Genomic DNA, 12400 nt, shown 5'->3' with positions numbered 1-12400 from the left:
TTTATATTAACTTCATTTTTCTTTTTAATAAATTCCTATCTTGAAATAAACGCAAAATATCAGGAGATCTATTTTTTTCTTCCAAGGCTTTTTAAGGCATTTCCTAAAATATGTATGACCAGGAATCACTCTTTCTGGTCTCTGAAGGAAACTTACAATGAAAAAAAACTAGTACTTCAATGACTTTATTTAAAAGGTTTTATAATGAGTATCCAGTAGTTAAAAAGGCATTTGAAAAAAACGTTACTTACATTGGCACAGTGTAAGGCTAAAGCACAAAAAACAGCAAACATCTTGAAGTTGTTCTCGTCCGTTTTGGAGAAGGCACTGCCACCGATTTTGTTCACCATCTGCACCACACCGATCACGCTTCCTCGACTCACGATGGGCATGCACAGGATATTCCGGGTGGTGTAGCCCGTGTACAAGTCTACTTCTCTGCGGGGACGTTCAGGAACAAAGCAGCAGCGCACAGGAAAAAACAGGCAGAGGAAAACGAATGACACATTCTGTCACAAACCTCAACCCAGTTCTGCAACCGACACGCCTCTACTACAATCGACTGCAATGGAACTGTCGGCTTCTAAATTTAAGGACAGCGTGACACTTGAAAGGGTTAAAAACCTTTTCAAAAATATTCTAACTGATTTGTTCTTGTGTTTTCAAGGGAGTTTTTCAGAACAGCCTCTAGGAGGCTCTTAGCTTATCATTCGGTTTTAAGTATCCAGCATCACTAAGTGAACAGAGACAATCTATAGATTCAGAGAAGAATATAAGAAATTCGGTGGAATAACATGTTCCTTTGAACTTGGTCATACTTATGAGAGATGTAACTTGCCAAACAAAGTGGAGCTATCACTTTAAAAATTCAGAGCAGGGGTCAGCAAACTATACCCCATGGGCCAAAGCAGCCCTCTCCTGTGTGGGTTCCCCCCCCCACCCCAGGAAGATTTGCCCTGAGCTAACATCTGTTGTCAATCTTCCCTTTTTCCCTGAGGAAGATTCACCATGAGCTAACATCTACTCCCAATCTTCCTTTTTTTGCATGTGAGCCACCACCCCAACATGGCCACTGACAGATGAGCAGTGTGGGTCTGCACCCAGGAGCTGGACCTGGGCTGCTGAAGCAGAGTGCACCGAACTTAACCACTAGGCCACCGGAGCTGGCTCTCCTGTTGCATAAACAGAGTTTTTACTGGAATCCAGCCACACCACTGCATAATGGAATGCTACCACCCTATAACAGAACTGAGGACTTGTGACAGAGATGCTATGGTGTATAAAGCCACAACTACTCACTATCTGAGCCTTAATAGAAAGGCTTGCTGACTCCTGATTCAGAGGAAACACTTTTTGAAAACAGGACTCAGTTTCACAGAAGCGAGGACACAACAGAAGGTAGTTAGTGAGAGGGCAGTCTTTCGTGCCTGGCTTCCTTTCCTTAGAGTAAGGTTTTTGAGATTCATTCGTGTTGCTGCACCTGTCAGTGGATCAGCCCTTTTTATAGCTGAGTAGCATTCTATGGTATGGCTATATCACTTTTTATTTATCTATTCACCAGTTAATGGACATTATTACTTGATAACACCCCGTTTAAAGATCTGCATACACAACTTTGTGTGGGCAGATGTTATCATTTTTCTTGGCGAGATACCTAGGAGTGGAGCTGACTGAATACAGTAAGTATGAGATTAACTTTATAAGAATCTGTGAAACTGTTTTCCAAAGTGGTTGTATCATTAAACATCCCCATCAGCCAAATACGAGGGTCCCAGGTTCTCCACATCCTTGCCAACCCTTGCTAATGACAATCTTTCCACATTTTAGCCGTTCAAGTTGGGGTGTAGTGGGATCTCACTGTCAATTAAATTTACATTTCCCTCATGTCAAACACCTTTTCATGTGTTTAATGGCCATTCGTACATCTTCTTGGGTGAAGTGTCTGTTAAAATCATGTATCTGATTTGTTAAATTGAGTTATCTTATGATGATGTTGGAAGGGTTGTTTATTTATTCTGGGTGCAAGTGTTTTATCAGATAGATGTTTTGCAAATATTTTCTCACAATCTGTTGCTTGATTTTTCATGTTCTTAATAGTTGACCCATAAATTTTGATATAAAGGTTTTATATAAGGATATACAAGTATTTTTAATATTTAAGTACTAAAATAACAAGTTTGGGTTTTTTGAAAAAAATTTTTTTAGCATACTCTTAATTTATTGATAAAACATACTACTAGGATATAGTTGTGTTTATATATGAGTGGCATATATTCGACATTAATCAAATACCTGAAAAATCTTCCTTATTGCTTATGTTATCTAATTGTCTCTTAAAGTAAAGTAAATGTTTGAATTAACCGAACATTGCTGTCAAAATATCTGAACTGTGAAAGTCACAACACCAATCTTGAGACTTTCAATTTCCAGAGATTTACTATAATTGGATTATATAATTCAGTTTCTAGTTCTCCAAAGAAACTCAAAACAAAACAAAAAATCTTTATAATCCATCCTAATATTCAACTTTAATAATATCTGATGAAAGCTGTAACTTGCTGAGTTCCTACTTTGTGTCAGGTAAAGTTGCCAGACATTTTATGAATATTTTTCTCTAAGTACGAAAAAAAACCCAAAAAACTACAAAATAGGCATTATCGTACCCATTTTAAAGATGAGGAAACTGAGGCTCAGAGAGATTAAGTAACTTACTCCAGGTCACTTTAGAGCTAATAAATGACAGAACCAGCAAGCAAAAGTAGGTACTTTTGGGGGACTGGCCCCATGACTAAGTGGTTAAGTTCAAACACTCCACTTTGGTGGCCTGGTGTTCACTGGTTTGGATCCTGGGCGCGCACCTATGCACCGTTCATCAAGCCATGCTGTGGTGGCATCCCACATAGAGGAACTAGAATGACCAACAATTAGGATATACAACTAAGTACTGGGGTTTTGGGGAGAAAAAAATAAAAAGAGGAAGACTAGCAACCAATGTTAGCTCAGGGCCAATCTTCCTTACAAAAAAAAAAGAAAAAGAAAAAACAAAAGTGGTACTTTTACTGCTGGTTGTTATAGCCTTTTAGGGCAAGTTTTGATAGACAACATGCTCAGGACAAAAGGATGGCACTATAATAAAAAAAGTAGCTTTATAAGTTTAAACTCTTGGTTTTTAGTTGCTTTTATAACATTTTAAACTTTTATAGCTGGGTATCCTTAACGATTGAGAATCCATCATTTTTATAAATCTCTGAAAACACCGACTACCGATAACAGAGGTGGTTCAAAGAAAGTACTACAGAGCAGCAAGGAGGAAAGACATAATTGAGTTGGGATGTGCAGAACTCCGCAGAGGTTTCAGCCAGTGTGAGCTGGACAGAGAAATTGATGGAGGACACAAACTGCTTCTTACCTGTTAAAGCGTGGGTCCGCGTAGGCATCTGGAATGTTCAGGACTTCCCCTGTTCTTGCTACTTGGCCAGCAATCCCTTTTTCAATTGAAAATCTGCACATACAAAAGAGAGCGGCATGCCAATTAAAATAGACGTGCTGCAAAATAATTAGAAACATTTCACTATCATCAAATATTAAAGAAAAATGCACTATTTTAAGTGCTTTCATAAATTTTACATTTCCATATTCCAAGCCATCTTATTAGCATAAAATGTGTAAAGGTAAAGCAGAAAAACATTGCATTTTAATCGCTTGAGAATCTTGTTTTAAGATATAATTCACAATATATTAAATTATACTGGAACCACAAATTGAAATTGAAAAATTAACTAGCATTCTCCTGCACTGACCAATAATAATCCTTTGTATTTGCAAAGTAGATATACAATTTACATGTAATATACAATTTATATGTAATTTACAAGGTGTTTCAACATAAATTTATGTAATTAATTCTCACTCTGGTGTGAACTGAGGCCCATAGGGGTTCAGTATCTTGACAGCGTTCCTAAAATATTAGTGGCACAATAAAAACAAGAATGTAGATTGACACCAACGTACTTTCCACCGTACGTATAAAGAAACTCACAAGTTATGTCTCATGTTACCATGCAGGACTGAAATTTTAAGGCATTTGCAACACAAGTACTACATAAAAATAACACAATTCACAATTTCTTGCATTTTTACTCCTAATTTGTTAAAAACAGTCAAAATACAAGCATTATCTGATTGTAGTTAATTATGTTTTGATAGCTAATATCAGCATTTTCTTGTATAAATATATTCTCATAGTTTTCTCATTACAATATTATCATCATACACGCACTCCTTTTGAAATTTAGTTAAGATGTCTACAATGCACAGTATCTATGTATATCGGCAGCTCGAAAATAACTTTCATAATGCTCTATTTTCAACATGACAGAAAATAATCATTGAAATAAAGCTCCGCCGTAAAAAATTTCCCCTAAGGAAAATTCAGAAGAGAAGTGACACAAAAGAGAATTGACTTTCTTGAAACATCAACAAGCGAACCCAACATTGCACAAAATGCAACCCTGTTTTTGTCCAGGTTTTCTTGTGCTTTGAACAACGTGAACACAGCGCATTAGCCCGCCGTGAGCAGTCTATCAGAATCCATTTCACGATTTATGCGTGATTTTCTTGGTCTGAGGGTAGTCTGAACTGGAACTTTGATTCCAGCTCTCTGTGCTCTGCTATCTCAGGTCAGTGGAGGCGATAATTAAGAGGCACATCACATAAACGGTCAGCTGAGAGCCACGGCCAACCTCACTGTGTGTAAACACGGGCTTCGAGTTACTATCGTCAGAAGAGATCAACACCAGCACTCGGAGGGAGTACATGAACCTTCAGCAAGAGAAATGACTGCACCTAAACGACTATATTCATACTGATTTACTGAGATCTAAAACACAAACCGAAAATAAAGTCGTTTCTTTTTAAAAGGTATGCTTTTTAGTGAAGAAGATTGGCCCTGAGCTAACATCTGTTCCCAATTGTCCTCTTTTTTTTTTTTCTTCCCAAAGCCCCAAGACATAGTATGGTATCATAGTTGTAAGTCCTTCTAGTTCTTCTATGTGGGATGCCGCCTCAGCATGGCTTGATGAGAGGTGTGTAGGTCTGCGCCCAGGATCCAAACTGATGAACCCTGGGCCGCTGAAGCAGAGCACATGAACTTAACCACTTGGCCATGCAGCCAGTCCCTCCGAAAATAAAATAATTTTTTAAAAAACCCTAAATAGTGCCTATCGGTCAAAGTGATGCAGGTATGGCACACAGGAGCTAGCTCCCTGGGACCACCGAAGGGGCAGCAGTGAAGGCTGGTGGGGGACCACACTCTGTGTCCCCACACCTGCTCAGTTCCCTTATATGACTGACGGCCCAAATGAACAGCAATTCTTAATTAAAAAGGAACAGTGTTCTCCTAGAGTGTTGTAATTACCAAAGCACGTTAGAGCATTATGTGGCAAAGTAATTAAACAAGACACACAAGACAAAAGAAATGCAAACGTCTTAAAAAAAATCCATTTTTGAATGTTAAGCTTGTTTCTTAAAAGTTTTGTGACAGTGCTCCTTGTGGGTGTTCGGCTTGTGACAGGGTTGAGCCACTGTGCCTCCAGCAGCCACACAAGCTCCATTCTGTTTATTTGAGTGACAAGAGCTGCCACTTAAAGAATGGAGAAGGCTTTCATTTGAGATGCAACAGAAGCGTGCTCTAAGATCGACTAAACCAACCATTGGGTGATAGAATCGTGTGTTGAAGTCAGCAAATATACCAGGTCAGTTTCCACTAGGGTCTGGACTTGGAGACAGCCCCGGAGGTTGGGAAGGGGTGGGGGCCAAATTGTTTAAGCACACCCTTGCTCCTAGACATGGGCAAACCTGCAGACTCCAGGCGGGGTGGACCTTTACCTACCTGGGAGCACTAGTAAGTTTTTCCAACATGATTTCCAAAAGGACCGCCTCCGGAAGACGGCATTTCCAGGAGTGACGCTAAAGCTTCCTAGGCGGGGTTTCGCTGGCACTGCAATGTCATTCCCAGAAGTACTACCTTCAGGAGGCGGGTCCTGGTGGGAATGATATCACAGTATGACAAGTACTGTCAGCACACCTGTGAACAGGCACAGAGAAGTGGGTGACAGAACACCTGCACAGCAGCAAACACAGCAAACCGACAGTCCACTTCTAGCTGTACCTTATTTCTTTGGTCTTCTTAAAGATGGGCTTGCCTTCCTTCTCCTCTCCGATATCAAAAAGGTCTGAGTATAACTCCTTGTTCTTATGGTCTACCTGGAAAAGTGCACAACGATCGGCATTCACCAGGTTTTTTGCATATATCTAAAGACAAACAATAAAACAAGGGTGAGCCAATGAGAAATTCAAAGAGTTTACAGGAAAACTTTATCAGAATGAAGTATGAATTTTAGCTATCCTATACCCTAATTGGGGGAAATTAGCATTATAACTAAATAAATATAGGCATAAAAATATATCGAGGTCACTGTCAATGTGCTAACACTAGCAGATACCAACATGAATAAATAAGCAGCTGCTATGCATCCTTGCCACGGTGCTGGATGCTGAAATACGACAACGCTTCTGTATGGGTTAGAAAGAAGCTACTGGCCTAAGTCCCTAAGACCCTTTTGTCACCGAGGCCCCTCCACCAGAACCTCTCAGGCCTCCCCTGGTGCTCTGGTCTGAGCCTCTTTCAACTCCTAAGCTAGCATCCACTCTGATTGGTTGGTGTTTGTGACATACCAGTTGTAAAAAATATGAAATACCCACTTCTAATGAGACACACATTATTCATATCTACATCAGTTACATTTTATCTGCTGCACTAATAATGTGTAACAATTACTGTTTACTATGTACTAGACACTTTTTATACACTTTATGTGCATCAATTCACTTAATCTTCACAATAACAATATGAACTCAGGGAGCATTTTTATCTCCACTTTACATAGTGGGGAAATTGAGGCACAGAGAAGCAACTTAACCTGTCCACTCTCACTTGGATAGTAAACGATGGATCAGGTACCTGAACTCACACTAGCTGTTTCCATGGCCTATGCTCTCATAACAGATGTGCTCTTCCTCTTCTGAATGGAAAACTATGTATTTATTTCATCATTCATTTCTTCATCAGTTTCCTTCAACAAGTATTTCTTTAATGCCTAGCACATACCACTGTCCCCAGTGGGTTGGGGCTACAGTTATGTTGCCCACCATATTTACCTACATTGAGAATTCCGGTAACCTCAATCATCCAGAGGATGGACATGAAATTATTCCTCAGAGACAAAGAATTAATTCTCAGAGAAAAATAGCTGTCATAAAGTCTATGCATGAAGGACATGGGCCACCTTGTGGCCAGAGGAAACTATATGATCTCATGTAAAACAAACTACCTTATAGATTTAATGAAAAGAAATCAGAGTGGGTTAGGTACCCTGGTTAGATACCCTGGTTCATCCTCATATTATATGCTTGTCTTTACTGCTATTATGAATTGTACTCAGCAAACATAGGCTGTGCCTGATTTGCCAAATACTAAGTATACTGGATATTATGATCATCAGAACTTCCAGTTTGTCTACTCCATTAGCCTATGAGTTGTGTGATAACAGAAAGTGCTTCTTTTTTATCCACAGTATTGCAAATGCCCAGGACAAGGCCTAGAGTAGAGATGAGCTAAATAGGTCATGGGCCAAATCCAGCCCACTGCCAGTTTTTGCAAATCCATTTTTATTGGAACATGGCCATGTGCATTCCTCTATGTATTGCTTATGGCTGCTATAGTGGCAGAGTTGAGTAGTTGCAAAAGAGTATGGCCCATGAAGCACAAAACTTTACTATTTGTCCCCGTACAAAAAAGCTTGCCAAGCGGTGTGCCCCATGGCCTTGTGGTTAAGCTCAGCACACTCTACTTAGATAGCCTGGATTCGGTTCCTGGGCGTGGACCTACACCACTCACTTGTTGCCATGCTGTGGTGGAGACCCACATACAAAATAGAGGAAGACTGGCACAGGTGTTAGCTTAGGGCAAATCTTCCTCAGGGCAAAAAAAAATGTTTGCTAACTCTTAGCTTAGAACATAGAAGGTCTCCATCACTCAAAAACTCTAAATAAATGTTTGAGAAAGGATGAATGGCATACAGGTAGGAAGAGAGTCATGGGACTGTATTGTTGGCAAATACAGAAGAATCACCTATTTCTTTTGCAAACTCATGAGATCTTGAATTATCAAATAATGATATTGATCCTGCAGTATTAAAGATTAAATTATATACAGTAAAATTTGCATCCCTATTGCCTAGGGCGATGTTAGTTGCTTAATACTTTGACACAAAATTATACTAATAATTGTAAAAATCTGGATGAAATGGAAAACTCTCTAGAAAAAGTAGTGAGTTTAGAAGGACTTGAAAATCTGAATAGAACCAGAATCATAAAGACAATTGAAAAATTGTTGAAGAATTATCCCCATAAAAGGCATGAGGCTCAAATGATTTCAAATATGAATTATTTAAGAATCTTCAATAAATAAATTCCCATCCAATTTAAACCGTTCTAAGTTCAGAAAGAACAAAACTTCTCCAGTTATTTTTACAACCCCTGCTGTGTCACCAATACTGAAAACTGACAAAGATGCTACTATAAAAATGAAAATCATAGGCCAATGTAACTTGGACAGAAGGAAAATCATGAATAAAAACAGTAGCAAATCAAACGTAGGCATAAATTAACAAATATTATAATATTTAAAAATTACACTAGTCAGAACTAAGTATCAGAAAGTCTGTTATTATAATTCATAATAACTATAAAACAAAGAAGAAAATCATATGATTATCTTTATGGTTGCCAAATAATGCATGTGATGAAATGCAGCAATCATTCATGAGAAAAATGTAGCAAAATGGAATAGAAGAATAAACATAGATATCTTAATAATATTTTCCTGAAAACAACAGTCTGTATTTTAGCAAATGGTAAAATGTCAGAATCACCCCATTAAGGTTTACACACTAAAGTTAAGGACAAGACAACATGTTATCATAATTATTAACACACAATTAGGTAAGAAAAGAGGAGAGTATATATATTTGAAGAGACGAAAGTTTTATTGTTTGATGATGTTATTGAAGATGTTGAAAAATCAAAAGAATCAATTGAAAAACAATTACAGGTAGTAAGAAAGTCTTCTGTTTTAAAATGAGTGACTCTAAATGTAAATTTACCTTTCCATTCTGCCCAAATATTAAGCTTTCGGTTGGAAATGACATTCATATGCTGCAAAGGAATTAATAAAGATACCCTAGACATATTTGGTAATATTTATGAACTCCAGGCACCAGGTCATTGTAAAAGCCACCGTCCACTCCTATGCACGCTCACACACTCACAAACTCACAAATGTTTACTTGTAAGTAAAAAACAATTCTTGATAGCAATAGTGGATTTAAATTTCAGTGAAAATATACCTTCAAGTTTCTGAGGAAGACTTATTTTAAACCTAAAATTCTTTACCAAGTCAAACTAGCATTCAATCACAAGGCAAGATAAAGAAAGATAGTTCTGAAGTACATAGTACTCAGGAAAATTACTACCTGGGAACTATTTTGGAAAGGGAGATGTGTACAAGCAAAAATAAACAAACAGATGAGTTCAAGAAAGCACGGGAAGATTTGGGCGACAAGAGCGATGAGCAAAGAAACTACTAAAATTACAATGAAACTGTAAAAATTGTTAGTAAAAGATATCTAAGAAATTACAGACATCACATAAAAAGTTAACTAAAAAACAGACCTCACATATCTGCTTGTGTCAAAAAATATATAAGATCAGCAAGTAAAACAAGAGGAAACAAAAGTATGCCATTTGTTTAATCTTGGTAATGAAGTAGGTGATGACACTAATTATTTATGAATTAAGCTTAGCACTGGCACAGCCAACTTTGCCAGCTTGTGAGAAGGACCACACAGAGGGAGGCTAAGCAGAGAAGGAGATATTCCTGCAAATATAACTTGAGCCCCTTGGTCCAGTATTATAGAAGTCTGAATATTCAAGGGCTCTGAATATTCAGTGATATGAGCCAGGAAATTTCCCCTTTTATTCTCTCGAGCTAAGTTGAGTTAGGTAGTTGACATTTTCTGGCTTACACCAGAGTCCTGATTAACAAACAAGCTCAAGGCAAGTCTGAGGAGAGAGAGAGTCTCTTCATTAATTGCATAATTGCATGAGGAAGGGAATATCAGTACCGATCGGAAGGATATTAAAAGTACCTACAAATTTATAAAAATTAATTTGAAAGTCCCACTCACTAATTCTCAACTAGCAGCAGAACCACCTCACCACAGAGCATTTGAAAACAAGTGGAGGCATTTCTGTGTGTTATAAGGACCCAGTGGTGATGGATTACACTTGGCATTTAGTTCTCAGAGGTTAAAGATGCTAAACATCCGCAATGTTCAGCCCAATCCTGTGTCAGGAGGAAGAGTTGTCCCAAAATGTCAATATCACCCCCCATGAGAAACACCAAACTGGATGAACTGATAACCTAGGAATTTAAAGATTACCCAAATTTGTTCATCTGGAAATAAGAACTCTCGTCTATATTACCAAAAAGCCTTTCAAAACAATCGAACCTCATTCTCCTCTAATGCAGGGTTATCTTTCCAAAACACAAATCTGATCTTGCACCCCGTACTTAAAGTCAAAACTCCCTACAAAGCCTGGATGACTTGGCCTTTCTTCGGGCATTTCTACATAGGAGCATTCTGTTCCTTCCTCCCCTAAGGTACACCCATCTCTCCTCTTTGCCTACTTGACTTCTACTGATCCCTCAGATTCGGGGTCAGGTCCTTAGGAAACCCTTGCATCGCCTCTTGAACTAGATCAAATCTCCATATTATGAGCTTTCACAGCACTGTGTTCTGTTCCTTCACAGTCCTTAATGTGACTGCAAGTTTACATTTATGATCATATTTGATTAATGTCTGTCTCCCCCACTAGACTATAAGCTGCACAAGGACAGGGACTGTGAAGAATTTGGCTTCACGACTTTAGAACTCCAGCTGCTAGCTAGTACAGGAGTACAACAGATACTCAAGAAATATTATAGCAAAAATGAATAAATGGAAACCTGAAGGGATTAATATAGAAGAAATTGAAAATAGAATCAGAGATCTAGCCCCTAATAAGACCCACATGGTTTTACGGCTGGTATACATAAAATTTGAAGGAACAACTAATTCATTTATTATCTAAGCCATTTTAGTCCACAGAAAAGAATGGAACATTTCTCAATTCATTTTATATGTGTAGCATAACCCCAAGACCAATACTACCTACAGACAGAAAAAAGGAAAGCCACTGAGCAATCTTACTTATGAATGTAGATGCAAAAGACAGAAATAATAATAACAACCAATCCAGGACTAAAGATTACATACAACTAAATAGGGTTCACCCCAGGAATGGAAGCATGGTTCAACATTAAGTATTAAATTAATATAATTCCTTATTCTAATTGATTAAAAGAAGAAAAATTATATGATTTTAATAATGGTCTACAAAAATTTGATAATATTCAACACTCAATCAGATGCAAACTCACAGCAAATTAGGAATAGAAGGAAGTCTTTAAGTTGATAAATAGTACCTGCAGGCAATCTACAACAAATATATGTAGCAGTGAAAAATGAAAAGCACATATATTAAGAAAATATATCTACTCTCATGGCTTCCATTCAACAGTGTTCCTTAGGTCCTAGCAAATATATTTTTAAAAAAGAAAGAAAGAAGTAGTGTAAACACTATAAAATTAGAGCCACTGCTAACATTATATGCATTATAAATGACTGTCTTTCCTGAAAATTATGAAAATTATACAAATATAGGGGACCAAAGTCAATACACTCAATTAAGATAGATTTTTTGAAAGTTGAAAGTAAGACAATGTTTTTATATGAGAAGACTCCATATATGCTTAAGATATCAACTCTTCTTAAGTTTTTATTAAATTTAAGGCAATTCCAATATAAATCATTCACCATGATGAGGTGTGATTCACCCCAGGAATGCAAGGTTAGTTTAACATCCAAAAATTACTTTATATAATACTCTACATCAATAGAATGAAAATCAAAAACCACAAGATCAGCTCAACAAACGCAGAGAAAATGGATGATGATAAAAATCCAACATCCAATTATGATTTAAAACATTCAAAAAACTAAAAATAGAAAGGAACTTTCTCAACTTGATAAAGGCCATCTATGAAAAACCCACATCATACCTAATGGTGAAAGACTGGATGCTTCCCTTCTAAGATCAGGAACAAGACAGGGATGTCCACACTTGCCACCTCTATTCAACATAGTACTAGAGCTTCCAGCCGGGACAATCACGCAAG

At 37.7% G+C, this 12400-nt stretch overlaps 1 protein-coding gene across 7 annotated transcripts in view; it reads right to left on the bottom strand.

The window, feature by feature from the left end:
- PDE10A (phosphodiesterase 10A) overlaps positions 1-12400 on the bottom strand; it is a 538749-nt gene that overhangs the window by 47953 nt on the left and 478396 nt on the right. For 6 of the 7 annotated variants that reach the window (XM_008516208.2, XM_070603240.1, XM_070603239.1 and 3 more), the window contains 3 exons: positions 6170-6312; positions 3410-3502; positions 252-438 (listed from right to left, as the gene is read on the bottom strand). In XM_008516208.2, the coding sequence (XP_008514430.2) occupies positions 252-438; positions 3410-3502; positions 6170-6312 (423 nt within the window). The remainder of the gene's footprint in view (positions 1-251; positions 439-3409; positions 3503-6169; positions 6313-12400) is intronic. The other variant, XM_070603238.1, reaches the window with a different exon arrangement.

The sequence above is a fragment of the Equus przewalskii genome, chromosome 32 (assembly GCF_037783145.1).
Source record: "Equus przewalskii isolate Varuska chromosome 32, EquPr2, whole genome shotgun sequence".
Taxonomy (NCBI): domain Eukaryota; kingdom Metazoa; phylum Chordata; class Mammalia; order Perissodactyla; family Equidae; genus Equus; species Equus przewalskii.
The sequence above is the reverse complement of the archived record's forward strand: the minus strand, read 5'-3'. Positions and strand labels throughout refer to the sequence as shown.